Source organism: Setaria viridis, chromosome 7 (genome assembly GCF_005286985.2).
Source record: "Setaria viridis chromosome 7, Setaria_viridis_v4.0, whole genome shotgun sequence".
Lineage (NCBI taxonomy): Eukaryota > Viridiplantae > Streptophyta > Magnoliopsida > Poales > Poaceae > Setaria > Setaria viridis.
Window position 1 is genome coordinate 18,443,833 of NC_048269.2, and position 26,533 is coordinate 18,470,365.

Consider the following 26,533-nt stretch of genomic DNA (forward strand, 5'->3'; position numbering starts at 1 on the left):
AGGGGGAGGACGGGGAACCGTCTCAAAGACTCAACTTTTGCAGCAGCCTTCGCGGTCCCTGCCCAGGACATATCACAGTATGTCCGATCGCTTTCTGTATCCCGGCCAGATCGCCGCGCAGGCGCAACACAAGAAACAGACGGACGAACAGGCCCGTGCCGGGTGCGACGGGCCTACGAGGAGCCCGCGCTCTCCTCCTGACCGTTAATTCGGCCGAGCTGATATTTCGCGGCCCTTCGCCCCACCGCTAGAATTTCACGGCGCAAAATGGCAAGCGAGCCTGTACCGTGCACGTGCCCGTCTCTTCCAAATCTGGCCAATGGAATCGAAGAGAGGGACTGACATGTTATCATGTTAGATGTTCCAGTCGAAAAAGAAATGCTGATGTGTAAAGGGGCCTGAGACCTGGAAATCTCGAATGGGCAGGGATAGGAAATTTCATGTCCAAGTTGACAGCACCAAGGGTATAGAATACCAAAGTTTGCAGTTCACATTGTGACTATACTGTACATGCGAAAATGCAGGTCTGGTCCTCAAACCTCTTATTTCCTGTCGACGGTGTACCTATGAATCGTCTGAAACATGACACGTGACCACGGCCAAATAGCAACAAGCAAGAGGAAAAAGAAAAACTGCACCTCCCTGCTCCTGATCATGACATCCATATCAATTCTGTGATGCGGCTCCCTCTGTGCTTCTGATCAATGTCTTGGAAGGAAAAACGATGGCAGCTATAGGTTTGTCTTCGTACCCACCGCCTTCATCGATGATGAATCGGAGGCCGTCGATGTGGAGCTGCCCATGGTGACCGCTTACAACAATGGTGTGCTTGCCAGTCAGATCCTGAAACCAGATTGTCACTGTATTAAAATTTCCATTTCTGTTCTTGTGATATGCTTGAACAGGAAAACAATGGTGCCCATGAATTCAGAGAGCGTGAGAACGTGTCCCACCCATCAGTCAGGTCATATGGATGTCATGCATATCCCCCACGAGCAAAAATCATGTAGAGCAAATTTATACGTGCAGTCAATCACATGCACTGTCCCCATGCACATGCACCCGCTTGTTTTAGTGGAAATCAAGACAGTCCTACACCAAGTAAAACAGTCAGATTGCAGCCAGAGCCCAAAGCACACTCACTCTCTGGCTATCAAGCTCATCTAATTATGTGACAGAACAGAAGTGACGATTTTCAACCAAATACGCATCAGCATAATAAGTTTGGCTATCACAAGGTAATGGCGCAATTAGCACGGATGATTCTTGGGGGATAATTTCATCTAATAATGAAATAACTTATCTGCAGTGAAGTTTCCAGCAAACTAATCACAACGTTGCTAAGAATGTAAACCATCTATGCGGGGATACATATGGCATTTCAAAATGGCATGACAAGCACAATGACAACCATAGTAATGCAGTGCAGACATGCCATTGAACATTGTGTTGGGGGAATACTAGATTATCTGTTGACCTGCCATTTCAAATGCGTGCATATTTGAAAAATTAGAAGGTGCACCCTATTTTCCTGCATGCTGCTTTAGTTTATTCTGTTTACAAATATTCAATGTTGTTACTGGCTTAATAATGCGGTCGGGATAAGAGACAGAAATCCAAAACAGTGCCTTTGAAAGTTGAAACTCTACCATTTCATTTCATTATTGACACCTTAACAGTTACCAGCCTGTTCTACTTTTAGTGCAAACCAACTTGTCCAGACAAGGGGTGAGTCGTTGAGACTACTCACTACAGAGAGTGCATACATATCATTTCACTGGAAAAACAAAGATTGTGGAGCGAGTTCAAGAATCAAGACTTAAGTTAGCAGGCTCCACTCAGCTCAGCAGTCTCTGAACAATCACAAACTAAACTACAATAGGAAGGTTAGGTTTAATGCCAACAGATCTGCTAAGATGATGTAATACAAGGTGAATGACACAAACTAGCACAACATGAGGCAATGAATGTAGATGCCGTTATATCGTACAAGAGAACCTTGAATGCAGCAGAAGTGCAAATGATCTGAAGTGCATTGTATATATTTTAAACCATTTATAGATGCATCCCAAAGACCATGCTGGCCTCTTGGCTGAAATGCATGATACTTGATAGTACATGTACATCACAAAGCATTCAGCAGAGTATGTTGCATTACCAGGTAGGTTAATATTCGTTTTAAAAAATAATATTAAAATCCATCAGAAGCCAAGTTTTTTTGTCTGGTGAAATAGAGGGAAATAAGATCATATAGTAGCTCACCTTTGGTGTGTTCCAAACATCCTGCCTCCCACTAAGCATCGGAACCTTTGGCACCCTTGTGTCTCTAGTTCTCAGAACTCTAAGCTGCTCATTCAAATCTATGGACTTCTCTAGGCCAGCATGAACCGCAATTAGATTGCAAATGATTTGGCCTTCATCCGTATCAATTGGCACGTTTTCCTGTCATACAACCATAACCTGAGTACCAGAGGAGCAACACCTTTTAAATGTGTACTTACAATTCACATAATAAAAATTATACCCACCTCTTCATGTATCCAAACCAAGTCATGCAGAAACATCTTATGGTCCTCTGGCACAGCCTTTGCGAGATCTATGATGAAATTAGAACTAATAGCAAATTAGAAGATGATCTTGTTTGAAATCGAGAATCGTTTGCTGCAGATCAGAAACTGTTAGGTTAATCTCAGGCAGGAGATTCCATATGACTATGCTAACACAATCTAGTCAAGAGATATGGAGTCCTTGTTTTGCATCTCAAGTTTTAATGTGTTTGAGTGTTAAATGGTAGTACATTGCACTATCAGTGAATAGCTTGACAAGTTTTAGTGTGTTAGTGTTAAATCTAAAACTCCATTGAAGCATTCATTCTGGTCTTGTACAGAAGATTCAGTAACTGTAATGTTTTAATCGTCTAGAGTAGAAATCTCTAAAATGTTAAGTCCTAATATTGTTATTAGGAAATTGTATATTCATTTGGTAAACATGCAAATCACAGGTTCTCTGCCTCTGGATGTCAACATTTCTGAAGTTTCATGCAGTCTTGTGAGAGATTGATTATATATGAATAAAATATGGCTGCATTTTGGAATAGTGTCACAGCTGTACTAGTAAACCGTTTGACAGGCTCCATGGCAAATTGCATTGGTTGATAACTACTAGTAGAGTACACACCCGCAAGGATTAACTGATTAAGCAAGGGTGCGAGGAACCAAACTGATGCGAAACTCAAAAACTGACCAGGGGAACCATGGGCAACGCCATAGGATTCGAAGGTGGGCTGCGCGTCGTAGATGGAGCCCCTGTACGGGAGCCCCTTCTTCGGGTTCCACCTCTCCTTGATGACCCCGCCCCACCGCCTCCCCTGCACGTGCATGCCCTCGTACCCCGGCCCGCGGAACCACCCCTCGTGCTCTTCGTTGTGGATGTACTCGTCCCAGGTCGCCGAGAATGGGGAGCCGTCGGGAGGCGGCGGCAGTACCCCGACGAACGCGGCGAAGGCGAGGTCGTGGTTGCCGCAGAGGAAGACGTGGCGCTGCGCGGAGTGGCGTCCCGGGAGCGCGAGGAGGAAGTCGAGGACCTCGCGGGTGTGCGGGCCGCGGTCGTTGTAGTCGCCGAGGAAGATGACCAGCGCGGTGGCGAAGGCGTCGGCGGGGAGCGCGGACTGGAGGTTGGACCAGAGGCTCTCCAGCTTCGCGATGTAGCCGTGGACGTCCCCCACGCAGATCACCGTGCGGGGCGGGGCCGAGGGAGCAGACATCTCGCCGGCGCTTTCGCCACCGCTGCTCGCCGGAGGCTTCACTGCCGAGAGAAGCGGGTAGCGAGTTATCCTGTTGAGTTGAGACTCGCGGCGCCGGCTACCTTACATTACCGCGGGCACAATATCAACCGTTCGATCCTGGGAGCTGTCGATCAAGGCCGTCCGTCCCGATCCAGAACATTCCCCTTCCTCTTCCGTCCCGTTCTGACGGCGGCTCTCCCCTTCCTCGCGCTCGTGCACGACCGGCCCGCCCCACCTCCCTCCGCCGCCGCCGTCGCGGCTCGGTCTGGTCCGGGCTGCGTTTCCCTGCGCGGCCCCGATTTCGCAGCCCCTGCGGCAGCCGCGCTCGGGAGTGAGGCGATGCTGGAGAAAGACCGGATATCCTACTTCTACGACGGTACATTCACGGCTCTCCCGGTTCTCCTCTCCACTCTCACCATCCGCTGCAAAACCCTAGCTCTCCTATAGTCGCAACTCGCAATTCTTACTCCTCTTCCGTGTCTCATCTCGCACCGCGCGCGCTGCTCTGATTTTAAGCGCTAATGGGGATACCAGAGGATGGGGTAGTTCTCCTTTTGTTTCGCTGATTTCTAGTCACGGCGGTCTCCTTATGCTCAGCTGGAATTTGGGCTATGTTGTTCATTAACAAAGGGAAACTGCGGGTGGTCCTTCCAGGACTTGCTCGATTGGAATTGGGGCTGCTTTCCTCATTGACCTGGTAGTCACTTTGCTTAGGATTTATGCTTTGTCCCCAGTCAGATAGCACAGGTGCAGAAGTATCTCTTAGATCAAGATTGGAACGGAATCGTTGCGCTTCTATTCTTCTAAACCCTGTTTGAGAGGTTGCAGTGAAGCTACATCTAACTATAGTCGTAGGCTTCTAGGTTTAAAACTCCATTTGGTTCTTTCCATGTTCGACAAAAGAAGATTCTTGAACAATTCATTATCTTCATGTTCTCTGCGTGTTCAAGATTGTTTTATCCACGTTCTACAAAATGAAAAAAAAAACAAATGACAATGCCCTCGCTCAAGGTCCTTTATTGCTCCATTGATATAAAATTCCACTCAGTTTTTCAAATATGTAAACTGTTTTATTTGTTCAAATTTGTGATTGCTTACGTAATAATTTCTTTTGTGGACGACCATTTCAGGAGATGTGGGCAATGTCTACTTTGGGCCAAATCACCCCATGAAGCCACATCGTCTTTGTATGACGCATCACCTTGTTCTTTCATATGGACTTCATAAAAAGATGGAGATATATGTCAGTTTTGAACTGAGATCATTTATCATTTTCCTTGGACTCATCAAGAGTGTAGCATTAATGTTATTTTGCAACCAATGACTTTTGCAGAGACCACACAAAGCATATCCAGTAGAGCTTGCCCAGTTCCATTCTGCTGATTATGTGGAATTCTTGCACCGGATAACTCCTGACACCCAGGACCTATATGGAAGTGAATTAACTAGATGTATGGATGCCGGGTTTTTCTCTTCTTCAAACTACTCTACCAGACTTCGCTAATTTCACAATGAAATACATGCCACGTAATGTGCTGCTCATGTTTCATTATTATACCTTTATTTATTCTAGTTAATTTGCTGCTACACTTATATGTTGTTTAGGCCTTCGTGTATATAGTTAAAAGGATAGAAAGAGAACATGTTATTGTTGATATTTCAGTCCATTGTTGTATACAACAAATGTAATAGCTATTGCCACTTAAATAAAAACTATCTGCTTTATATCTTCCCTACTATGCCTATTTGACACCAATTGAAGTCTCTATTGAGCACAACCTCCTTTTGGAGTTTTCTGACTTAACTGATCTGTGATTTTGTTTTTCTCTGTTCCCAGACAATCTTGGAGAAGACTGCCCGGTCTTTGATAATTTGTTTGAGTTCTGCCAAATCTATGCTGGAGGAACTTTAGGTAATATTAAAATCACCAAGGGTCTGGGACTTCTCTCTATTCTATGAATTCTCTAAGCTGTTGTTTATTCTTGTTAGATGCTGCTCGCAGATTAAATCATAAAACATGTGATATTGCCATTAATTGGGCCGGTGGGCTGCATCATGCAAAAAAGTGTGAGGCATCAGGCTTCTGCTACATTAATGATCTAGTCTTGGGAATCCTGGAGCTTCTCAAGTACCATGCCAGGGTTCTTTATATTGACATTGATGTCCATCATGGAGATGGAGTTGAAGAAGCCTTTTATTTCACTGACAGGTTCATGCTTTGCCACTAAAAGATTATTTATTGTAATTTTTATGGCTATCTTCTTGTTGTTTTGACAATTTTCCAATTAAGTTTCCATGTCTGTCATGTATTGTTGGTGGTGTGGTGTTTGGTAGTGTGCTATTGCTCATGCCTGAGTGTCTTCAAGGTGCTCCAGTGTTCTTCACTGTTTTTCTTTAATGTTTTTCAGGGTAATGACTGTGAGTTTCCACAAGTATGGTGACCTGTTCTTTCCTGGCACGGGTGATATTAAGGTAAGCTTCGACTAACAAGGGTCATGCATAATTTTACGCATTTTGCCTTCATTACATTTCTTTTATCTTTCTGTCAAGAAAAAAATGGGTGGGAGATAGTCTATCCTCGGGAATAATTGCAACACAATCCCATTTTCAGTTTTATCCACTATCTCCTGTCATTCCAAAAGTGTAAGTATGTATCATTACTCCACTGAACTGTGCTTCTTCCACTGGACACTGGGCAATTTGGCATTCTATCCAAATGCACGTATGATAATTCGGAGCATTAGGGGTTTATTCCCTATCTTTAAAAACTGTCATACTTAAAATGGTGTTATACATTCTCAATTATATGTGGTTAATTTGATATCTTTTGTCATCTGACCCACAAGCCACAAAATGAGAGAAATCCTCGCTAATCATTCTTGAACTATTACTTGAAACTTCTAATCACTGTTAGTTTGCATTAAGTTTGATAAGTGACATGTTGTGTTTTTACCTTTGTGGCACGTCCTTTTGAATGAAGTATTTATGTGTGCAACTATATTTGGTGGAGCAGGGGATGTATCCTTAAATGAAAATTTCCCAGTAACAGGAAATAGACCACTGTGTGGTTCACAAAACAGAGAAAGATTAAGGTTCAATATGAGCAGAAAACTTGTGCCTTTTCTTTTTATAAACATGTTGGAATTTAAAAACAGTTGCCAAAGCCATGTTGCTTCTCCACATGCTCTTAAGTAATGATGGGACCTCTGATATTGTTATATAGATTCTATGTCATTGGATATGCTCTTCTTGCTTATTTACCTCTTGGTCATTGAAGGATATTGGAGAAAGGGAAGGAAAATATTATGCCATCAACATTCCACTTAAAGATGGGATAGATGACGCCAACTTTACTCGGCTTTTTAAAACAGTAAGCTCCCTGTAATGTGTACCTTTCTTGTTATTGTTATTGTTTTTCTTAGTCTTGACAAGCTATGTGAGTTTATCATGCAGATTATTGCCAAGGTTGTTGAGACATATTTGCCTGGTGCCATTGTTCTTCAATGTGGGGCTGATTCATTGGCAAGGGACCGTCTAGGCTGCTTCAATCTCTCCATCGAAGGTTCTACAGTTCTTGAATAATTAGTTATCCATGTTTGATATGCTTAGACGAGCTGCTACAGTGTTTTTCGGTTTTTTTGGGGGGGATAGGGGGGGGGGGAGCCCTCATGTCCTTTCTTCAATTTCACTGTTCTGCGCATGTTCCTGGCATCAATGGTGTTTTTGAGGTCCTTTGTGCTTTTCACCTAGCTTCCTTAGGCTAATTTTCCTTCAATTATCTATTAGTACTTACTTGCTTTATCTGTTTTCATGAACAGGCCATGCTGAATGTGTAAAGTTTGTTAAGAAATTCAATATTCCCCTTCTGGTAAGGGATATTACTATTATGAGATATTTTTATCTCTGGCTTTAGTAGGCTATCAACATATTTTTCCATCATTCAGGTAACTGGAGGTGGTGGATACACCAAGGAGAATGTAGCACGGTGTTGGGCTGTTGAAACTGGGGTCCTTTTAGACACAGAACTTCCGAATGGTATCTTAGTTATTTCCAACTCTGAATTTATCTTTCCGCTTTGTCCTCTTGTTTTTGGATGAAGCAACTAGTAGCCTAGTTATCCTCAGTACACAACATTCCTCATGTGTTCTTTCCACTCATATATGGTTGAGATTTTCAGATAAGTTCTTGTATGGTTGTTCATGCTATGGAGTTTTACTTTGGCATTTTCTTTGCAGAGATTCCAAACAATGATTACATTGAATACTTTGCTCCGGATTATACATTGAAAGTTCCAAATCTGAACATGGTAAAAAAAAAACTTCTGCTCATATGGCTTAATTTATATTATACCTGGTCCTTTTTTTTCTTTGTATTAAGTGACTTCAGCATTTAAAATATTGAACTGTGCCTCGACTATTTGACATGTTGTTAATAAATTTAGTGTTACTTGAAGCTTGAAACTTTTCATATTTCTTGTGGATTAAAAATAGTTTATGACTTTTTACCTATTGTTCAACTGGAGTAGGACAATTTGAATAGTAAGACCTATCTCAGTTCAATCAAAGTGCAAGTCATGGAGAGTCTGCGCTCCATACAGCACGCGCCTGGCGTTCAGATGCAAGAGGTTAGGCTTTATCTTCTAGTTGTTGATTATGTTCATTTACACTTGCATGGTGAAACCTTCCAAGTGAAACAGGTTATGCAGAAAAAGGGCGGTATCAGAAGTTCACAACACTAAATTATGCATTTTCACAGTTTTTTGCTTCTATCAATATGTTTTTATTTATTTATTTTTTTTCTGATGGAATCGTGTAATAAATCCTTCTGCAGGTTCCACCTGATTTTTATATCCCAGATTTTGATGAAGATGAGCTGGATCCTGATGAGCGTGTTGACCGTAAGTGAAATATTTCTGGCATGCCCTATGTTACTTATTTGAACAAGTTAATTATTTGTCCGGGGATCAAGAGTTCTCTAGATTCATGTGCATGACAAATGATATCTCAGTTTTCCCCTTTGTATATGAAATAATGTGATAGTCTTTGTTAGTCTCTGGCAGCCATCCACATTTAATATAGTCCAAGGTTTAAATCCATGCTTTCCAAAAGTTTCTGTTCTTTGCTGGTTCTCATTGCGCTTACAGCTGAACTTTGTAATGTGTTGTCCAGAGCATATCCAAGACAAGCAGATTCACCGTGATGATGAGTACTATGAAGGTGACAATGACAACGACCATGACGATGGCACACGCTGATCTGTTCCTTTTGAGCATGTAATGGTGTAAACGGAAACTGGGAACATTCACTGTTGTTGTGTAGCTCATCAGGCTTGAGATGGAGTGATTTGCAGATTTAACAGTAGGGTTAACTTAACAGACTAGCAGGTTAAAATGTTTAGAGTTCTGACCCTTCCCTGAATTACACCGTGTGGTACAATCCTGCCCCTTTTTCTGCATACAGAAATGCAAATTTGGTGGTGTACGATTCTGTCTTGCAGTTGAGCGAAGCTGTGCTATGTTGTCCAAGGTGGAGTGCGATTCTGCTATGTTGCCCCTTTTACTGCGAGCAACGACTTTGCTGAAAATAAATCTGTGCGAACCGAATTACAAACTTAATACATTAAGAGTTTGAACAGAATAAGCAAGAGACTGGAGATATCTAAGGACCCTGATCACCCGATGCTTCCAAGCTTCGATAAGCCGGTCTGTCACGCGAATACGCGAGGCATCGTGCCTGCACGAAGCAAATGGCCGAAACTGATGAGTGATGAAAGCGAATTACAGGAACAGCCGAACAGGGCATGCCGGCCTGGCGTGGAGACGGCGGCGAGAAGCTTCGGGCGGCGGACACGTCAGACGTCGCGTGACAACCTCCCGGTCGGTCCCACCCCGTCGTCCCCGATCATGCCACGTCAGGCCTTGTCCATCCTCCTACGCGCGACAGCGCCACTGCCCTGCAGACGCGGGGCGCGGCCGTCCGGGCCCCCAAACCCCGGTGGTAACGGTAATACAATTCTTAGGGGCAAAGTTTATATTCCAAATAGTATTAAGATGGCGGTCTAAAATACTGCTCCATCTCACAGTAAAAGGTGATATTAAAGTGGGCTCACTTTGTAGTTAATAAAAAGGCCCAATTCATCCCTATCACCTCATCCTGCCGCAGGTTCTCTCTTCTGCTTGCATCGCGTGCCCGCCACTTCTCGGCGGATGGGTGAAGATCAGATAGGAGATCATCAATTCGCTTCTGTGATCAGGTGATTCGGTTGTCAATTCCCCAATTCTCCGTACCATTAATTATTAATTCACTATCACAAGTTATTTAATCTCAACTGATTTATAATATTTTCAGCACTATGGGATATCATGTCGTCTAAATATATTCGGATTTTTATTGAGCTCAAGCACTTTGAAGTCATTTAATGATAATGGACTTGAAGAATGTTCCACTAAATTTGCAGAAACTTTTTCTTTTGATGGTTCATATGATGTTGAGATATATGGTCTTATTTCTAAATCAAGATTATGAAATTCACTTTGCCAGATGGTGTAATGTCTGCTATGGAGATTTTCAAGCATGTCAGAGATGTGGATTGTTATCCTAATGTCTCCATTGCTTACCGACTGACTGTGATTGTCGCATCGGTTGAAAGAAAATTTTCAAGTTGAAGTTATTGAAGAAATATTTGAGATCAACGATGACTCAGAAGAGGTTAAATGGTTTGGCAACATTATGCATTAAGAAGAAATTATTGGATGAGATTAACATCAACCCTATCATGTGGCTTTGCATTGTGGAATGTAGAAGAAACTTTTAAGATAATATGTATAAATAATCTGATATAAATATTCCTTTATATACATTTAAATATTTATTGGTAATATTTTAGCAATATTTTATATATATTTGTTATAATATTTATCCTAGTTTTACCTCGTCCGAGCCTCCCAACCCGGACCGGCCCTGCCTGCTGACAGCGCAGCTTCATGCGCTGCCGCTGCCTTCGCGCGCCAATCTCGCCTCCCGTGTGCCCCGCGCCACGGCATCTCGGTCCCGGCTCAGGCCGCTCCATTCCCGCTCCGCCACGCTCCCACGAGAGCACGCACGGAGACGCCTCACTCTCCTGCTGCCGCAGCCGCGCTCGACCCGTCGGTTCGCTGAAATTCTCCCTCTGCTGCTTACATAGCTAGCCAGCCAACCAGCGCGTTCGCATGGACATGGGGATCGCGTGCTCCGCGCGGCCCACCGGCGGGTCGCTCGGAGTGGGGGCAGCGCGTCCAGGGACGGGCACGCAAAGCGGACGGGGAAGAAGTAGGTGTCGCCCCCCGCGTCCGCCCAACTCGGTGCCGGACCCGAGAGCGCGCCACCCCGACCACCCGGCCCTCGAGACCGGCGATGCGGACGGGAGGAGCGTCAACGGCGGCGCCAAGCCGCACGCGCAGGCCGCGCCGCGGGGGAGGCGCGCCGCCGCGGACGTGGAGGACGAAGGGTGGGAGCTCCTCCGGGAGTCGGTGGTGCGCTACTGCGGCAGCCCCGTGGGCACGATCGCGGCGTGCGACCCGGACGACCCCACCCCGCTCAACTACGACCAGGTGTTCATCAGGGACTTCGTGCCCTCGGGCGTCGCTTTCCTGCTCAAGGGGGAGCACGACATCGTCCGCAATTTCATCCTCCACACCCTGCAGCTCCAGGTAATGTTCAGATTGCAGACACACGTAAGGTTGGTGGTCTCCCAAAGAAAGGGGGAAAACACTGTTCTAGGTTGGTTACAGCCTTCTTGAAGAATTAGCTCAGCTTGACACAGTAAATCTGGCTGAATTAGTAGCCTTACATGAAAATTATTCTGCATACCTGGTTATGTAGTCTGTTCGTTGTTATGCTAATTTTTCTGTCATTTGAGATGGTTAAATTTCCAAATCTTCACGTTAAATTCAGCATTCACCTAACAGTTCTGTTCGGATTATCTCTTTGAGATACACTTGTGCAAAATAATCATATTATTTTCCCCGTGATGAATTAAGTTTCTAATGTGTTAAACTGTTTAATGATGATCTCCAGAGCTGGGAGAAAACGATGGACTGTCATAGCCCAGGTCAAGGCTTGATGCCAGCTAGCTTCAAGGTGCGTGTCATTCCCCTTGATGGTGAGGACGATGCCATTGAGGAAGTCTTGGATCCTGATTTTGGTGAGGCTGCAATAGGCCGTGTGGCACCAGTTGATTCAGGTAGGGCTGGAGTTGATGAGTATCCTTTCTCTGTTAATTTGCATGTGCTATATAAAAAAGTAGACTTCACAACGGTTTTCAGGGTTATGGTGGATCATATTGTTGAGGGCATATGGAAAATGTTCAGGGGACCTTTCAGTTCAGGAGAGAATCGATGTGCAGACTGGAATAAAAATGATCGTGAAGCTTTGTTTAGCTGATGGTTTTGACATGTTCCCCACATTGCTGGTCACTGATGGCTCGTGCATGATAGATCGTCGAATGGGAATACATGGGCACCCTTTGGAAATTCAGGTAACATGATGTATCAGAAATGCTTAGTATAACAAACCTAAATGATGAGGGTGCTAAATAGATTATGAACTATCCTTTTTTAAGTTGCGACATGAACACAAAATTAACTCTTATGGGTGCAACGCAGATGGGTACTATAGCAGATCTTTACTGCTTCTCTCTGTTTTTTTAACAAACTGGCACGAGATTGTATATATAGAAGAAGTTTTACAGTTATCTCTCAGGTTGAAACCCCATAGCTTCTTTCTCTCTCTTAAACCATGATTTCACCGCCTGATGTCTTCCGTATCATTAAATGGAGAAATGGGTATGACCCAGGGTCAAAGGATAGATGTGAAACGTCAAAACACACACACACACACACACACACACACACACACACACACACACACACAGAGAGAGAGAGAGAGAGAGAGAGAGAGAGTTTCAAACCTGAATAATGAGGGTGCAGGCTCTAATATATTTTGAAATTTTTCCTTTAGCATATTGAATTTACAAATGATTTTTCAGTTCTCTTAAAAAATTATATATTGTTATTGCTTCATTATGTCCTCTCTTGGGCGCTAAATACAAATGTTTTCTTCTGTCTGGAATCATTTATCTTAGTGAATAAAAAGCATTCTTGAGCCTCCAGAGTATCTATGTGGAATGTGGAGACGTCTCGACTAATTTGATTATACATAAATCTTTTCTGTTATAGGCACTGTTCTACTCTGCTCTCTTGTGTGCACGTGAGATGCTTACCCCTGAAGATGGATCAGATGACCTAATTCGTGCCATGAATAACAGGCTTATTGCACTCTCTTTTCATATCAGAGAGTATTATTGGCTTGACAAGAGAAAGCTGAATGAGATATACCGATACAAAACAGAGGAATACTCTTATGATGCTGTAAACAAGTTTAACATATACCCTGATCAGATCCCTTCCTGGTTAGTTCAATGGATTCCTCCTAAAGGCGGTTACTTCATCGGAAACCTGCAGCCAGCTCACATGGATTTCCGATTCTTCTCCCTGGGAAACTTGTGGTCAATAGTAAGCAGCTTAGCAACAGACCATCAGTCTCATGCTATCTTGGATCTGATTGAAGCCAAATGGACTGATTTGGTGGCGGAGATGCCAATGAAGATATGTTATCCTGCTCTTGAAGATGAAGAGTGGAAGTTCATAACTGGGAGTGATCCCAAAAACACGTGAGTCGTAGGTTATCATCTACTAAGTCTTGCAAATTGTTTGCATTCCTTAATATTTTCTTCTTTTGATGCAGACCTTGGTCTTACCATAATGGAGGTTCCTGGCCAACATTGTTGTGGCAGGTACACACCTAATCCATTCATTTGAAAAATATGATTTTATAGGACTGCTATGTTATGCTCAGCAGCTCGATTCGAATAAGTTGAAGTGTCTGGTTGGATTATTTCGCGCCAGATGTTTTTGTTCTTGCTTAACCAGTCAAAGATCCTATTTGCAGCTCACGGTGGCATGCATCAAGATGAACAGGCCGGAGATCGCAGAAAGAGCTGTGGAGGTGGCCGAGAGGCGTATTGCCAGAGACAAGTGGCCTGAATACTACGACACCAAGCGAGCGCGGTTCATCGGGAAAAAATCTCGCCTCTTCCAGACCTGGTCCATCGCCGGGTTCCTCGTGGCAAAGCTGCTGCTAGAGACGCGTGATAAATCCAGGATACTCTGCAACAACGAGGACGAGGATATTCTTAACGCTCTGAGTCTCATGGCAGATGGATCCAGTCCGAGGAGAAGGCGTGGCAAGCGAGTGCCAAAGACCTATATCGTGTAGATTCAGCAGTCTTCAGCCTGTGGTCATACACTCATACTCATTGGTCTTCTCGTGTGTTTGTGTGTGGCTCACTGGGTAAATTTTTGTAGATAAAAGCGTTGTATGGTTATGGCATTAAACAATCTCCAGGTTTACTACAATAATGGAAAGATCACAATGCAGTATAATTATATTCAACAACGGGTGAATGATGCCATCGCGAGGCATTAGATGCACTACATCGCCACCATGACAAGCACAGACCTGTTCATCAATAAAGCGAGCCCGTAACTGTACAAACGACGACAGAAAATGCACATTACTGCCGAATCCGTGCTCCTTTGTACTAGTACGTTATTAACATGGTCGTATAAAGTTACAGGCCTGACTTGGAGTGCCTCTGCATTAGCAAGTAACAGCTCAATCCAGGAGCCAGGAACAGACTATTACATCCAGAAACGCATTCTACACTTCTACCAGTTGCATCTAAGCTCATGCCCAGGAATTTCCCAACCGTGTCTTCTAATATTTCATGGTATTAACAAGGCATAAAATACAGGCTCACAGCCAACCTTACCGTACTTCCCAACGTCCCAAATGGCGAAGGATGACTCATTTTCAACAGAAAACTGCAGCGAAGGGAGACTACAGACTACTACTAGCTAGCTTATCTTGATATTGATATATCCTTGGGACAACAACAGTAACACTACTACTGCTAAAGCTAAAAGAGCTCAAACTCGATGTCATCGCCGTTCAGCCGGAACTCCAGACACTTGCCTTCCTTTTTCTTGCGTGTCGTCGCGAGGGTTGCTGCAGCAGCATCGAAGCTTTTCGGGGTCTCTGGCGGAGCAGTCCAACGGATCAAGGCCCAGTTCAGGCCTTCAAAGAAGGGGTGCCGCTTGATCTCAGCAGCTCCTCTTGATGAACCAAGCCGATACTCTGGCTCCTTCACAAGCAGGCCTCTGATCAGATCTCGTGCATGGAAGCTGACAGCTGGGTTATCAGGGAACTTCAGGCCCTGCGAGATCACATTTGAAAGTGTCTCCTCATTGCCAGGTCCCCTGAATGGTGTCTTGCCATAGAGTAATTCATAAAGGAAGATGCCAAGAGTCCACCAATCAACCGAGCTACCATGGCCGTCTCCTCGAATGATCTCTGGGGCAAGGTATTCGTGGGTCCCAACAAATGAATTTGATCTTGCATCGGTGGGCTCGACAACGAGCTGTGGAAGTGATGGCTTCTTCAGGGGTTCAGCTCTAGGCCTCCGTGTCCTCGATGGTGTAGACGAAACCAGCCGAGGTGTAAAGCAGGATGAATTGCTCCAGGATGGCTGGATACACAATGGATCTATGCAGCTTTGCGCACACGGACCAGAAGGCCTACTGGGCTCATCTCTGCCTACTGATGATGTTCTCACAAGCATTGGACTTACTGAGCATCTAAGAGACAGATCAAAGTCTGAGAGCATGATGTGCCCATCTTCACGAACAAGTATGTTCTCTGGCTTCAGATCACGATATATGACCCCCAACATATGGAGATACTCCAAGGCTAGGAGGACTTCGGCAACATAGAACCTACAAAATGCAGCTCTCGAGTTACAATAGTTCAGTACTAAAATGAAAATATAAAAATGTAAATTCTCTTGAGTTACAATAGCTCAGTAATAAAATGCAACCTATAGAAAAAAAAATGTAAACTCAGATTATAATAGCTCAATGTACTATAATTTGACCAAAAAGAAACATCTATCTGGTAGTGCAGCAAGATTATATAAGCACCATTTTTAGTTCTGGGTAAAGCAAGATCAATCATGGCAACAGTGATAAAGACGCCACACAGACAACATAACTAAAGGTCCATACCTTGCAGCTGCTTCTGAGAAGGTTCTGGTAGGTTGTTTCTGCCTAAGAACATGCAGGTCACCGCCTGGGCAAAACTCCATTACCAGGCAAGATAGGTTGTCTGTCGTGAAATGAGAATACAGAGTTGGAAGGAATGGGTGGTCAAGCATTTGCAGTATCTCCCGCTCAGTTTGTGCTCTGAGCATCTTCTTTCTGCTTATCAGGTACTCAATGTCCATAACCTTCAAAGCAAACAGGCAGTCAGAGCCCACCAACTCAGCCAAATAAACAGTGCCAATGTCCCCACAACCAAGTTGTTTGAGAAGCTTGAAGTTCTTCAATCCCAAGCACCCTTGCTGGATAGCCAAACGCCTGATGGCACCCCATCTCACATCCTTTGACATGTGAGGCCTTGTTCCATTAGCACTGAAACTGCCATAACTATCCTCACTGATGCTAGTGCTAGTGCTATAATCACCAATGCTACTCTTCGAGCTTTGGGAGCATTCACCCTTTTCCTTCGATCTTGACAACTCACCAACCTTTGAGCCATGGATTGCACCAACACCACATCCTTTGGTGCCAAAATCAGCTCCTTCAACACATGTAGAGCTGATAGTAGCCTTCTTGTGAGTTGGTGCTGGGGTTCTGGGTTCCTCCTGAAGGGCCTCCTGGTTACCAGTGTGAGAATTAGAACCTTTTGCCTCACAATGCTTCTGTGATGCAGCCACAGAAGCTGGTTCAGGTTTAACCTTCTTTTTCGTTGAGGTTTTATTCCGAAACATTGGCTTCACCAGCCGTGAACCACCTACTGGAACAGCCCGGGGACTAGATGCTTTCGCAGGTTTACCCTTTCTCTGTTTTGCCAGTGTTGTTCCTGCAGGAGGATCGTCAACTGCCTCTGATGATTTATTACTGATCACATCTTGGATCCTGGTTTTATGGATCTTGGCTGCGGTTGGAGATGCTGATCGCGAATTCTTCTTGGTCGAGCTCTTGCTCTGTCCCTTACTGGTTTCAACTGGCTTACCCAACAAACTCCCTGCTGCCTTCTCAGGCAAGACAGAAACTTTCTCAACCTTACTCTTGTCATCTTTCTCCTCATTGGTCTGAACTGCAACGGAGCCATATAGTTTCCTGATCGCCCCGGAATCTGGGGGTGTCGACACCCCTGACGGCTTGGACAACCTCTTCATGGCAGCCATCTCCGACGCCTGGGAGATGCACATCTTCCTCAGAGCCTGCTTCAGGCTCACCGACTCCACAATCTCCGAGCTCGACACAGGCGACTTCCCGAGCGCAATAAGCCGCCTATCCGTGCTCGTCTGCCCAGAGGCCCTCGCCGACGTGCGCACGTTGATCGATCTGATGAGCCGGTCGAGATCATCCTCCACCGAGCACGACCTTGCCCCATGCTCCTGCCCCACCGGCTTGACCCTCACCCTCAGGTGGGTGACCCCGCCCGGACGGGCATCTTTGGGTTCATCCACCAGTTCGACTATCTCCGAGCACCCTGAAGAACCCATCCCCTTCGTGCACTGCTGCTCCGGGAGCTGCACCTTCATCTGGGTGGGAGGCCGTGCAACGGCTGCTGCATTTCAAGTCAGGAACAGCGGTTGCCTGCAGTTTGGTGACCGAAGACGCAGGTTTCCCGGGTCAAGAACCGGCATCACGGAGTCCTGCACGAGAACAAGCATGGCAATGATTTAATTAAAATCAGGCAATGACTTCATCCAAAATAAATGAATCAAACAATGGGGGGAAAACAAGCCAAGCTTAAGACTAACATGCGGAGAAAAACTTTCAAAAATCCTAAGAAAAACTGTAGATTCCGCAGATCTTGGTACCCTACACCCGTCCGTTTCTCTTACCCACTCCAGAGCTAAGATTGCCTTTTTTAAGAAATAAAACGGGAGGTAGCAAAAGGAACAACAGAGATGCGGTAGGTGAGGCAGAGGGTTTTCCTCTCCTTTTCCTAGCAGAGTGATGCAAGATCCGTAAACCCCTGGGCCTAAATGTGAACAAGACGCAAGCAGCTGAGCAAGCACCCCCAAAACCTGCGGGATAAGCTGACGGGCTTCGCCAAAGACAGCAACCCAAACCAAAAACAAAAAAACCAGGAAAGAGGAGCTGGGCGGGCTGAGCGGAGGATCTTACCGTGCGGCGGTGTCCGGGGGCCGCGGGGCGCTGCTGCGGCACGCGAGCCGGCGGCGGTCGCCGGGGGGCCGCTGCTCCCGCCTGGACGAGCGCGGGCGGGGCGGGGGCGAGGATTCGCTAGGGTTTTTGGGGCCCGAGCGGCGGCGAGGAGTGGCGACTGGCGAGAGTGTGGGGGAAGAGGAGGGGAACTGGGAGAAGAGTTCGAGTGGGGAGAAAGCGGCAGCAGCAGCAGCGCTCAGCAGCAATGCGCGGCGCACATCACGAGGAGCAGATGATGGCTGCCTCTCCCTGGGCCCCCTCCCTCTCTCTCTCTCTCCTCTCCTTTCTCTCTCATCAAGTTTGTCACACCCTCCCTCTCCCTCTCTCTAGCTACAGAACGTGTCTCTCTCTTCCACGGTCGCCGTGCGCCGAGGGAGGAGGACGCGCCCCCATCGCAAACCGATAAAACCCTCCACCCCCACGGCCCACCCCACCCCACCACCACCACCACCACCCTAGGATTTTACTACGCCTCTTTTATTTATTGCGCTGCATTTATTAATACCTGTAGCTGTAGAGCCTGTGGAGGCGCGCAGCGTGCCGGACGTCTGCCGCCGTGCTCCCTTTCGCCCTTTTCCTCGTGTCTCTCTCTACCCCCCCCTCTCTCTCTCTCTGTCTCTCGCTGTACGGTCTGACTCGCACTGAAGCAAAGAGCGAGCAATGCGGAAGAAAAAGCAAGCGGGCGGCGGAATACTACCCGGACCGGACGTGATATTGTCAATCGTAAAGAATTGGAGGCCGCGCTGCATCTGCATCCATCCGCTTTACCTTTTCCTTTCCTCCTCTTGTCAAAAAAAAAATTGCTGGACGGGAACCTGCTTTTCCTTTTGGTCCCGTTGTCGTGCTCCTGTTGGAAAATTCAAACCTACAAATGCCGTAGATGCTGCTTACTACCGCTAGTGATAGCGTTTGTCCATCTACCCCTACAGAATTTCGTCGTTAAAAAATGGGCGTCCAGTTCCCAGACCTGAGACCACCGCAACGCTCTCGATTTGATCTGCTCCAAACCTGCGCGGCCCGTCGCGTCAGCCGCGCCACGGAGTAACCGCTGGCTGCTGCAGCGGTGACGCTGGCAAAGTGAGCTCGTGAAGCCCCGTGACGGCAGCGGTGGCCAGCCAAGCCGCGGGGGGAGGGGGGGGGGACTGTGCCGGGGCCGCGCCGCACCTGGCCTGGCCTGGCTCCCACGGGCCGGCCGGCCACCTCGTGCACGCAGTATTACGTTCACACACAGGCGCCTCGTGTGTGCGGTGTGCGGCTTTGCGCCGGCGCCGCGCCCCACCACGGGCACCACCGCATCATCGCCCCGCGCGCATTCATTTGCTCCCCGCGCGCCCGCGCGGCTCGCGTCGCCCTGGCCCGGGCAGATCGCTCGCAGTCACAGTCGCGGGTCTCAGGGCCACTCTCCACGCTCGTTGGGGAACGCTGGCACTGACACCGTGCGACGGCGGCGGGCGGACACCGGCGCCGCGACGGAACGCTCCCGCGCCCATCGCAATGCGCGGAACCGGAAGTGCACGCGGCCGCGGGCGCGGGGCGCACATGGCGGCTGTTCGCAGCCGGGGCAGCAGGCACGCTGACTCTCCTCGGTCCACGCATCGGCTCTTTCCCAGTTCCCTCCACGAGATTTTGAAACCCAAGCCCTCCCTCCGCTGCAGCGGCAGCGGCAGCCGGCAGGGCTCGCTGCTTCGCTTGGCTGCCACGAACCGATCCACGCCTGATGCCACATGGGCGGCCATGATCCCTGGCGAATTGGGATGCGAATGCGAGTACGAACTGCCGCGTTTAGGCCTGTGGGGGGGTGCTTTGTCAGTTGTCACATTACTGTGCCGTGCAGGTACGTGATCCCAGTATCCCCATTGATCAGATGCACTGGATACGGTGCTTATGACGGGGTGGCATGGCAGGGGTAAAGATTGGGAGGGCCCATGGACGTACCGTGCCCCTTTCAACGATGGACCGTAAATGGTTGCGTTTGGAGTGTACGTACCACACGATGAACAAGCTACGTACAGTACGTACTAGCTCGATTCAAGGTAAGAGGGATCGGTTTTCTTGGAGTTACACTGAACTACTATGATCTACGGCTATAGTTCGCTAGTCCGCCGTTCTTTTAATGGCTTTGCTGCTGCTCCGAACAGCAACGGATTCAATTTGAGTGTGTGGACTTCTTTGCATCGCCTTGGAAGTACACCCGTTATCTCGAAAGTGAAGTGTGCTGTTTCTATCCGTAGCTTGGTGTTACACCGTACCTGTCACAACTGACAATTGTGAGGACTTTGGCGACATTTCCTTAGCCAGACAGTTGTGACAAATCTTCACCTTGTGAACTTGGTGTAAGGCTGCTTTAATGTGCATCCCTCTGAAATAGAGCAAACTTATGGTGTTATTCTGGTATTTTGTCGAACATTGTTACTCCTATCCTAAATTATACATTGTTTTAGTTTTTTTAGATTCATAGATTTCTTTACGCACGAGTGTAAACTTTGTTAGCAATATCTATGCATCTAGAAAAACTAAAATAACCTATAATTTGGAATGAAGGGAGTAGTATATTAACACGATGTGCTAACTTTATGCTATTTAAGTTTCCCAATCATTCAGCTCGTTACATCAAACGTGAAAAAGGACTCTAAAGAAATCATTCTGTCGATGGAGGTAGGTGAAAGCAAAGCGCAGGATCGGTATCATGGTTTAGAATCATGATCCGTTTGCTATGATTTTGGATCTTTGTATATATATTACTACTCACTAGAATAATACTAGCTCGTCAGGACTAGTATAGTATATCATGAGATATCGTTTTCACTCCCCCAAGCTGATGCGCTGGGTTGGAATCCTAGCCATCGAGATGCCACGCCCGGCACTCCAGCATCGGGAACTCGTTGAGCCACCGGTGCCCACCCTTAGACAAACTGCAAACAGGTCACACTCACACCGGCGTGTCCCCTAATAATCCCCCCAAAAAACCTTCTCCTACGATCCAAAAGTGCGCGCCGCACGGCACGAGGCCGGCAGGTGGCGGCCACGGCCAGTGATCGCACTCTTGCGCGGCGTCTGCAGGCCTGCGTGCTGCTGCAACCGCCGCCGCTGCGATCTCGTTCCACTCTGCAGCGAAGTCCTGCAGCTTCTTGTGCACGTTCTCATTCGACGCCGCACGGCGGCGGCGCATAGCAAGGCTGGGGCCGGGGGGAACGAGCCAGCGGCGGCCGCGTGCGCGGACGATGGATTGGTGGATCCGTGGACGCGGACAAGACGCGCGCACTCCCGGGTCCCGGTGTCCTCCCTCCCCGATGGAGACGGTGCGTGCGCGTCCACCTCGCCTCCACGTCGTCACGTGCCGACGCAGAGGTATCCGAGGCTCGGCAGAGAGGCGAGAGCCGAGCTGAGCTCGTGCGCGCCACCCACGAGCCACGAGTAGTCCACGACGCGGGTGCCGGGTAGGGTCGTCGACACGGGACGATCGAGCAGGAACGGAGCGGCACCGCAAAGAGGTGATCAGCAGCAACTGACGCAGAGATGGGGATAAGGAACGTGTGCGTGCGAGCGAGCCTGTGGGATCGGACGTGGAGCCCGTGCGTGGCTGCTCACGCATGGCGCCCCATTCGTCAGGGGCTTGCTCGATCGATCTCCCTCGCTCTCGCCCCATCACCTCGGCTTGGACGCGTCCGCTCCGGGGCGCCTTCGGCGCACTGCTCCGGCGGGGACAGACAGCCCACGAACGTGAGCAGGACGCCGTGCCGCGTGCGTACGTGTATATCCATCCAGTAATCCGTCCGTCCTGGGGCCGAGGTGTGGACGGCTGGAGCAGGGTGCCATCCGCCCTGCCGACCTGCCGTGCATTCTTGCCACAACCAGCCCCATTCACCGCGCGCGATGTGAAACACCAGGCACCAGCTGTTGGATCCTCAACGAGCACAGGTACGTATACGTACAGAAAAGAGACCGCACCGAGCTGGCGAGCTCGATCAGTTTGGGTACGCGGCATCGCCATCAACGTGACGCCTCAACTGTCGCGCTCCAGTTCCGATCGACCGGCCGATATTTTCGACGATGCTCCTTTTGTTCTTGGTCACGGCAAAGGCAAGGACCAAAGGGCAGGGGGCCAGGGGCCGTCCGTCCGCTTCCTATCGCTGGCTAGACCATCGTTCTTCTTCGGCTATGCCTACGAAGCTATGCGGCGGCATGCACGAAGGGAGCAGTACTGGTTAGTTAGCGCGGCCACCGGCCGCTCGCCGTGCCGGGCCGCGCAGGTCAACACGGACACGTCACGTCGTCACCTAATACCTTACCTTCCCGGCCTGCAGTGCAGTTGTTGCATTGCACGCCGTAAAATCGAGAACCGCCGCCGGTGATACCAGTCTCGTCAAACGGCCGGTTTTACGCAGAGGCAGAGGGTTACGGCCGCACGGCCGGAGCGCATTGACCTCGCCTGACCGCCGGCGGCCACTGGCGCTGGAAAAGGACGCGTTTATGGGCTCAAGGTGGAACGCCGCCACCGCGACCTGCCCCTGCCGGTGTCAATTGGCAGCGGCCGTAACCCCCGTCGGCCGTGTGTGACTTGGGCAGCGTTCGCAACGGAGAAGTACGCGTCTACGCGTGTTCCGGACGGCGGAACCCCAGGGCTCGGTCGGTCCAAGTCGAGATAGAGGTTTGGGTCGTCAGGATGACGAAGAGGGATGATGGGAGAAATAATCAAGCGAACAGGTAGTACTGGGCAGAGCTGGATCTTCGTATCCCAAGCCCGTAACGAAGGGCGCGATCTTGAGAATCCAAGGAGGGCATGGGGTGACACAGCCCTTACCTGTCGACTCTCAAGATGGGTGATGCAATTCGCATTTCAGAGAGGCAGGCAGATGCAATCAGCCTCCGCAGTCTGCAACAGGTGAAACAACTGTTTTTTATATTGAAGTCCCGGGACGCTTAAAGCATGTCTTGCTTGCCTTGTTTGCGGGTGGATCATGGGTGCGCAAAGGACCACTTCTCAGAGGGTTTTCAGAGCCGGTATTTCGGAAACAGGCAGGACTCTTTCATGCGTGTGCATTTCACGGCACAACAGTCAGGATTACATGGACATGAATCATGCTCGTCTCCCAGCTGAGAATAAACGTCTGCTGCTCGTAATAGAAGAAAGAAACTGATGAAGTTTTGCGACAAAGAGTTCCATCAGCGATTTCGCAACTAAAGAGGCACAGTTGTAGGACTCGAATCTGGATTGTCAATTGTCATGTAAGAGACTATATAAGAGCCTAAAGCAGTAAAGCACTAATGGGTAGTAAAGGATTCAGAAGATGCTGTGGCAACTTTGCAGTGACCAGTTCTGGCCTCAATTTCTGAAACAGACAGGAGCTCCTAAGCGGAATGCAAGCCGATACAAGAGTCGGTATTACATAAAGGCATGAACGATGCTCGTTGCTCGCCTGATAAACGTGCATCATAAGGATTCATCAGGATTCGGGAACGAAACAGTCATAATCATCTTCATTTTCAAAACAGCTATTTCGCTATTTTCAGGAAAGTCAGAATTACATGGTGTGGCATCGTTCTCGAGTCAAAACAGCTCAATGAGATGGAAGTCCAGTTACACAACTGAAGAACCATAGCTCAAGAATACCGATAAAAAGATTCAGAAGACGCGGTGGCAACCGTGCAACAGCAGCACCAAGTACCATGCCTGAGTTTCGTCTGAATCTTACGGGACCCCTGACAGGCGAGTGCATGTTCACAAAAGTCAGAATTACATGGGACGAATCATTCCTATTACTCGACTGATAAAACTTGTCGACGAGAGTTCTATTGTCTTTAGAATCAGAAGAGCAGGAAACTGCATTCAGCATCCCCAGCAGTGTGTAAAGAGTAGGCAGGCACAACCACACAGAGGGACCTGGATCATCAGAATTCAGAAAAGAAACTATTGGCAGAGTTGGCCATTCTTTCGCACTTCTTTTTATTAGCACATTATGGGAATCACTTAGTAGACAGTCAACAACTAACTGGCTCTGAGTGTCTGACCCTAATGTATGTACTGGCTGTAGCGGCTGTCGGCTAAACTGCGATTCTGCACAGGCTAACCCTAGAGGCTAGTTAGAGCTTACGACAAGTGGAGTTGCTGCTGTGCTGTGTCGAGAAATCTAGTACATCACAGAAGTCTTAAAGCTGAATTCGTTAAGTTTTCATTGTTACAGATTTCAAAAAATTACTTCTAGGAAGGCAGGTGGAATATAAATTTACAGATTTAATCGTTATTTCATTAAGTCTAGACAAGAATATAAATGTGACAAGAATATTCAAATTCCTTTCACAATCAGTGTTGGTTAGTGAAACTACGAACTAGCGCCAGCCAAAACCAGGCTCAAGAAATGGAACGCAGCCTCAAGTATCATTGCACATACGGATAAAATTTAGATGAGAATGAAAGACACAGAAATTGGGAACATCCATGAAACTTTGCTGAGATAATCAATTCTTAATGAAACAGCAAGATAGGGTAGCAAAACTTTGGTTCACCGGTAAACCAAACAGCATAATCTACGCTGACATACTACATAGACAGAGTAGCATAGTCTTTCCAGTGTTTCCAACTCCTAAACAAGGTTAAAATCCAAACATCCTGACTCTGGTTTCCTCTGCCCAAAGAATTGGCACTGATGATAGAAGAGACACTTAGTCGAACAGGCTGAAGCCCATGTCCTGCAAATGCAAATCCATCAAAACAATTAGTTGTTGAACTAAGTTTGATAAAAGCAATACGCTTACTACCACACCTAGAAGAACAGCAAGGCTGGATGGTATATGGAATGACACAGAAAATTAGCATAACAATGGAGGCGTTTGCTGAAGCATAATCAATACTGAAACATAGGCAATAAAAACATTTGCTGCAAGATAACATATGAAAGCAAAGTCTTTGGTGTACTACCTGAAAATAACATCTTACAGGGAATATAATGAATACTAAAGCAAACATAGGCAATAAAAATGAGCTTACATCATCACTCTCTTCCTTCTCCTCCACCTTCTCTTCCTTCTTAGCCTCAGCTGCAGGAGCAGCACCACCAGCAGCAGGAGCAGCAGCCGCAACAGCAACACCACCGCCACCGCATGGGACCGAAGCGAACTTCTCCCTACCAGCAGCAATGAGCTCAGTGATGTCTTTACCAATCAGTTGGGACAGCAGGAGCTCCATCTTTTCATTGTCAACCTCAGCACCAACTGCAACATAAGAAACAAGATTAAATGCATCATCTATATAGTACATAATGCACATGTAACTTTAAACCATAGAATACTTGATCTATATCAGAATGAATGCACAACTCAAATCAACATTAAAAAATTAATCAGTGCTCAGTTTGGTCACTTCCAATTAATTAAACAATATAAAGGTGGCAAATATATATCCAATTAAACAATATAAAGGTGGCAAATATATACTGCACTCTACAAATGGACAAGGCTATTGCCAAAATTGATGACTTAACAGACAAGCTCAATTAACAGTAACGAGTTGTTCGAACAAGCAATTAGATAAATGTTATTACCTGACTCCAGAATAGTCGTCAGATCCTCCGCAGAGGGGCTGTTGTTGCCAGCAAGGACAGCAAGCAGATAGGCAGCAACGAACTTCATCCTGTTCAATCCACAAAGAAAACAGTGTCACTAGAGTCCATTTTTTTCAGGCATAAAAGGAGCTAGATTAAGTGATAGCGTAACAATAGAGTACCATCAGCAAAACCCAACCAAAAGATTATACAAATTAGCTTACAATCTAGTTGACAACACATGAATCCATCATCATACAACAATGAAGCTGAAAATTTCAAAATTTTGGATACATGAATTGAAATAATCTAAGACACGCACAGTCTAGAACAGCACTCATCAAATCTTAACCACGTCTTCGCAGCTTGTAAGCCACGCTAATAATTCCATTAAATATGCTCTAAACGATTCAAGTAAATCCTAATGGTCAGCATACAATCTGACGGCTAAGCGCCTGATTTACCATCTCACTCGGGACGGTTGGACCTGAAAAACTACCACCAAACAAACATTTGCAAACCATCATCCCATTTCTACGAGACCAAATCTACCGACTAATATGGCGTCACAAGACTAGCAAAACACGCATTTTGGAGCAAATACAACCCTAGAACGAACAGCCAGATCGCTGTAACGACCAGAAGACAGGATGCGCAAAGGGATCTAACGTTAGAGAATCGGCGGGGCATACCTGGATTGTGGAAAGTGAGAGCCCGAGGAGCGGCGCGGCGGCGGCGGCAGGGAGCTCGAGCGGAAGGATTTCTGCGAGGAAGGGTCTTTAGGGTTTGGGGGAGCTGTTGCTTTATACTGACGTTGATCCACAAATCGACGGTTCCTGATTGGCGCAAAGGCCTGCAAGATGGGCCTCCAGTCTG

General features: G+C 47.2%; 5 protein-coding genes and 1 long non-coding RNA gene across 9 annotated transcripts; 2 read left to right on the forward strand and 4 right to left on the reverse strand.

Moving 5' to 3' along the window:
* Nucleotides 1–419: 419 nt before the first annotated feature.
* LOC140223384 (tyrosine-protein phosphatase RLPH2-like) lies at nt 420–3,855 on the reverse strand. Of its 2 annotated transcripts, XR_011898818.1 has the most exons (5): nt 3,244–3,855; nt 2,529–2,596; nt 2,263–2,442; nt 954–1,092; nt 704–843 (listed from the first exon to the last, which is right to left on the reverse strand). XR_011898818.1 is itself a non-coding variant. In XM_072295173.1 (4 exons), the coding sequence occupies exons 1-4, from the start codon at nt 3,761–3,763 to the stop codon at nt 667–669; spliced, it is 945 nt and encodes a 314-aa protein (XP_072151274.1). In that variant the 5' UTR covers nt 3,764–3,849; the 3' UTR covers nt 420–666. The 2 variants fall into 2 exon arrangements, 1 of the variants encoding a protein (XP_072151274.1); XM_072295173.1 differs by lacking the exon at nt 954–1,092 and having other exon boundaries at nt 420–843; nt 3,244–3,849.
* Nucleotides 3,856–3,961: 106 nt separating this feature from the next.
* LOC117865618 (histone deacetylase 9) lies at nt 3,962–9,264 on the forward strand. Of its 2 annotated transcripts, XM_034749841.2 has the most exons (14): nt 3,962–4,160; nt 4,915–5,027; nt 5,118–5,235; nt 5,622–5,696; nt 5,774–5,993; nt 6,193–6,256; nt 7,062–7,154; nt 7,238–7,346; nt 7,603–7,652; nt 7,729–7,819; nt 8,020–8,090; nt 8,310–8,408; nt 8,615–8,681; nt 8,953–9,264. In XM_034749841.2, exons 1-14 carry the CDS (start codon nt 4,124–4,126, stop codon nt 9,036–9,038), a joined length of 1,293 nt encoding a protein of 430 aa, XP_034605732.2. In that variant the 5' UTR covers nt 3,962–4,123; the 3' UTR covers nt 9,039–9,264. The 2 variants fall into 2 exon arrangements, with proteins under 2 accessions (XP_034605732.2, XP_072151273.1); XM_072295172.1 differs by lacking the exons at nt 3,962–4,160; nt 4,915–5,027 and having other exon boundaries at nt 5,170–5,311.
* A 56-nt stretch (nt 9,265–9,320) lies between these two features.
* LOC140223385 (uncharacterized) lies at nt 9,321–10,889 on the reverse strand. Its single transcript, XR_011898819.1, has 2 exons — nt 10,714–10,889; nt 9,321–10,026 (listed from the first exon to the last, which is right to left on the reverse strand). It is a non-coding gene; the product is annotated as an uncharacterized lncRNA (long non-coding RNA).
* Nucleotides 10,760–14,267, forward strand: LOC117865619 (neutral/alkaline invertase 3, chloroplastic). Its single transcript, XM_034749842.2, has 6 exons — nt 10,760–11,471; nt 11,839–12,004; nt 12,087–12,298; nt 12,999–13,492; nt 13,567–13,615; nt 13,771–14,267. Exons 1-6 carry the CDS (start codon nt 10,992–10,994, stop codon nt 14,095–14,097), a joined length of 1,728 nt encoding a protein of 575 aa, XP_034605733.1. The 5' UTR covers nt 10,760–10,991; the 3' UTR covers nt 14,098–14,267.
* A 128-nt stretch (nt 14,268–14,395) lies between these two features.
* On the reverse strand, nt 14,396–18,427 carry LOC117865616 (serine/threonine-protein kinase D6PK). Of its 2 annotated transcripts, none has more exons than XM_034749840.2 (3): nt 18,081–18,427; nt 15,945–17,602; nt 14,396–15,656 (listed from the first exon to the last, which is right to left on the reverse strand). In XM_034749840.2, exons 2-3 carry the CDS (start codon nt 17,486–17,488, stop codon nt 14,801–14,803), a joined length of 2,400 nt encoding a protein of 799 aa, XP_034605731.1. In that variant the 5' UTR covers nt 17,489–17,602; nt 18,081–18,427; the 3' UTR covers nt 14,396–14,800. The 2 variants fall into 2 exon arrangements, with proteins under 2 accessions (XP_034605731.1, XP_072151272.1); XM_072295171.1 differs by lacking the exon at nt 18,081–18,427 and adding an exon at nt 17,711–17,973.
* A 6,116-nt stretch (nt 18,428–24,543) lies between these two features.
* On the reverse strand, nt 24,544–26,495 carry LOC117864301 (large ribosomal subunit protein P2A). The gene is made up of 4 exons (XM_034748351.2): nt 26,350–26,495; nt 25,658–25,746; nt 25,105–25,328; nt 24,544–24,806 (listed from the first exon to the last, which is right to left on the reverse strand). The coding sequence occupies exons 2-4, from the start codon at nt 25,743–25,745 to the stop codon at nt 24,780–24,782; spliced, it is 339 nt and encodes a 112-aa protein (XP_034604242.1). The 5' UTR covers nt 25,746; nt 26,350–26,495; the 3' UTR covers nt 24,544–24,779.
* Nucleotides 26,496–26,533: the final 38 nt, after the last annotated feature.

Bases quoted from the DNA above. Each gene is read 5' to 3' on its own strand.
- LOC140223384 (XM_072295173.1), bottom strand. From the start codon at position 3,763: ATGTCTGCTCCCTCGGCCCCGCCCCGCACGGTGATCTGCGTGGGGGAC. The intron at 2,443-2,528 runs GTGGGTATAATT...GTTGTATGACAG, and splicing joins TGGTTTGGATACATGAAGAG to GAAAACGTGCCAATTGATAC. The intron at 844-2,262 runs GTGAGCTACTAT...ATCTGGTTTCAG, and splicing joins ATGTTTGGAACACACCAAAG to GATCTGACTGGCAAGCACAC.
- LOC117865618 (XM_034749841.2), top strand. From the start codon at position 4,124: ATGCTGGAGAAAGACCGGATATCCTACTTCTACGACG. The intron at 5,697-5,773 runs GTAATATTAAAA...TATTCTTGTTAG, and splicing joins CTATGCTGGAGGAACTTTAG to ATGCTGCTCGCAGATTAAAT. The intron at 6,257-7,061 runs GTAAGCTTCGAC...TGGTCATTGAAG, and splicing joins CTGGCACGGGTGATATTAAG to GATATTGGAGAAAGGGAAGG.
- LOC117865619 (XM_034749842.2), top strand. From the start codon at position 10,992: ATGGACATGGGGATCGCGTGCTCCGCGCGGCCCACCGGCGGGTCGCTC. The intron at 11,472-11,838 runs GTAATGTTCAGA...GATGATCTCCAG, and splicing joins TCCACACCCTGCAGCTCCAG to AGCTGGGAGAAAACGATGGA. The intron at 12,005-12,086 runs GTAGGGCTGGAG...AACGGTTTTCAG, and splicing joins TGTGGCACCAGTTGATTCAG to GGTTATGGTGGATCATATTG.
- LOC117865616 (XM_034749840.2), bottom strand. From the start codon at position 17,488: ATGAAGGTGCAGCTCCCGGAGCAGCAGTGCACGAAGGGGATGGGTTCT. The intron at 15,657-15,944 runs GTATGGACCTTT...TGCATTTTGTAG, and splicing joins TTCTCAGAAGCAGCTGCAAG to GTTCTATGTTGCCGAAGTCC.
- LOC117864301 (XM_034748351.2), bottom strand. From the start codon at position 25,745: ATGAAGTTCGTTGCTGCCTATCTGCTTGCTGTCCTTGCTGGCAACAAC. The intron at 25,329-25,657 runs GTAATAACATTT...CTTATGTTGCAG, and splicing joins GACGACTATTCTGGAGTCAG to TTGGTGCTGAGGTTGACAAT. The intron at 24,807-25,104 runs GTAAGCTCATTT...TTGCATTTGCAG, and splicing joins AGAAGGAAGAGAGTGATGAT to GACATGGGCTTCAGCCTGTT.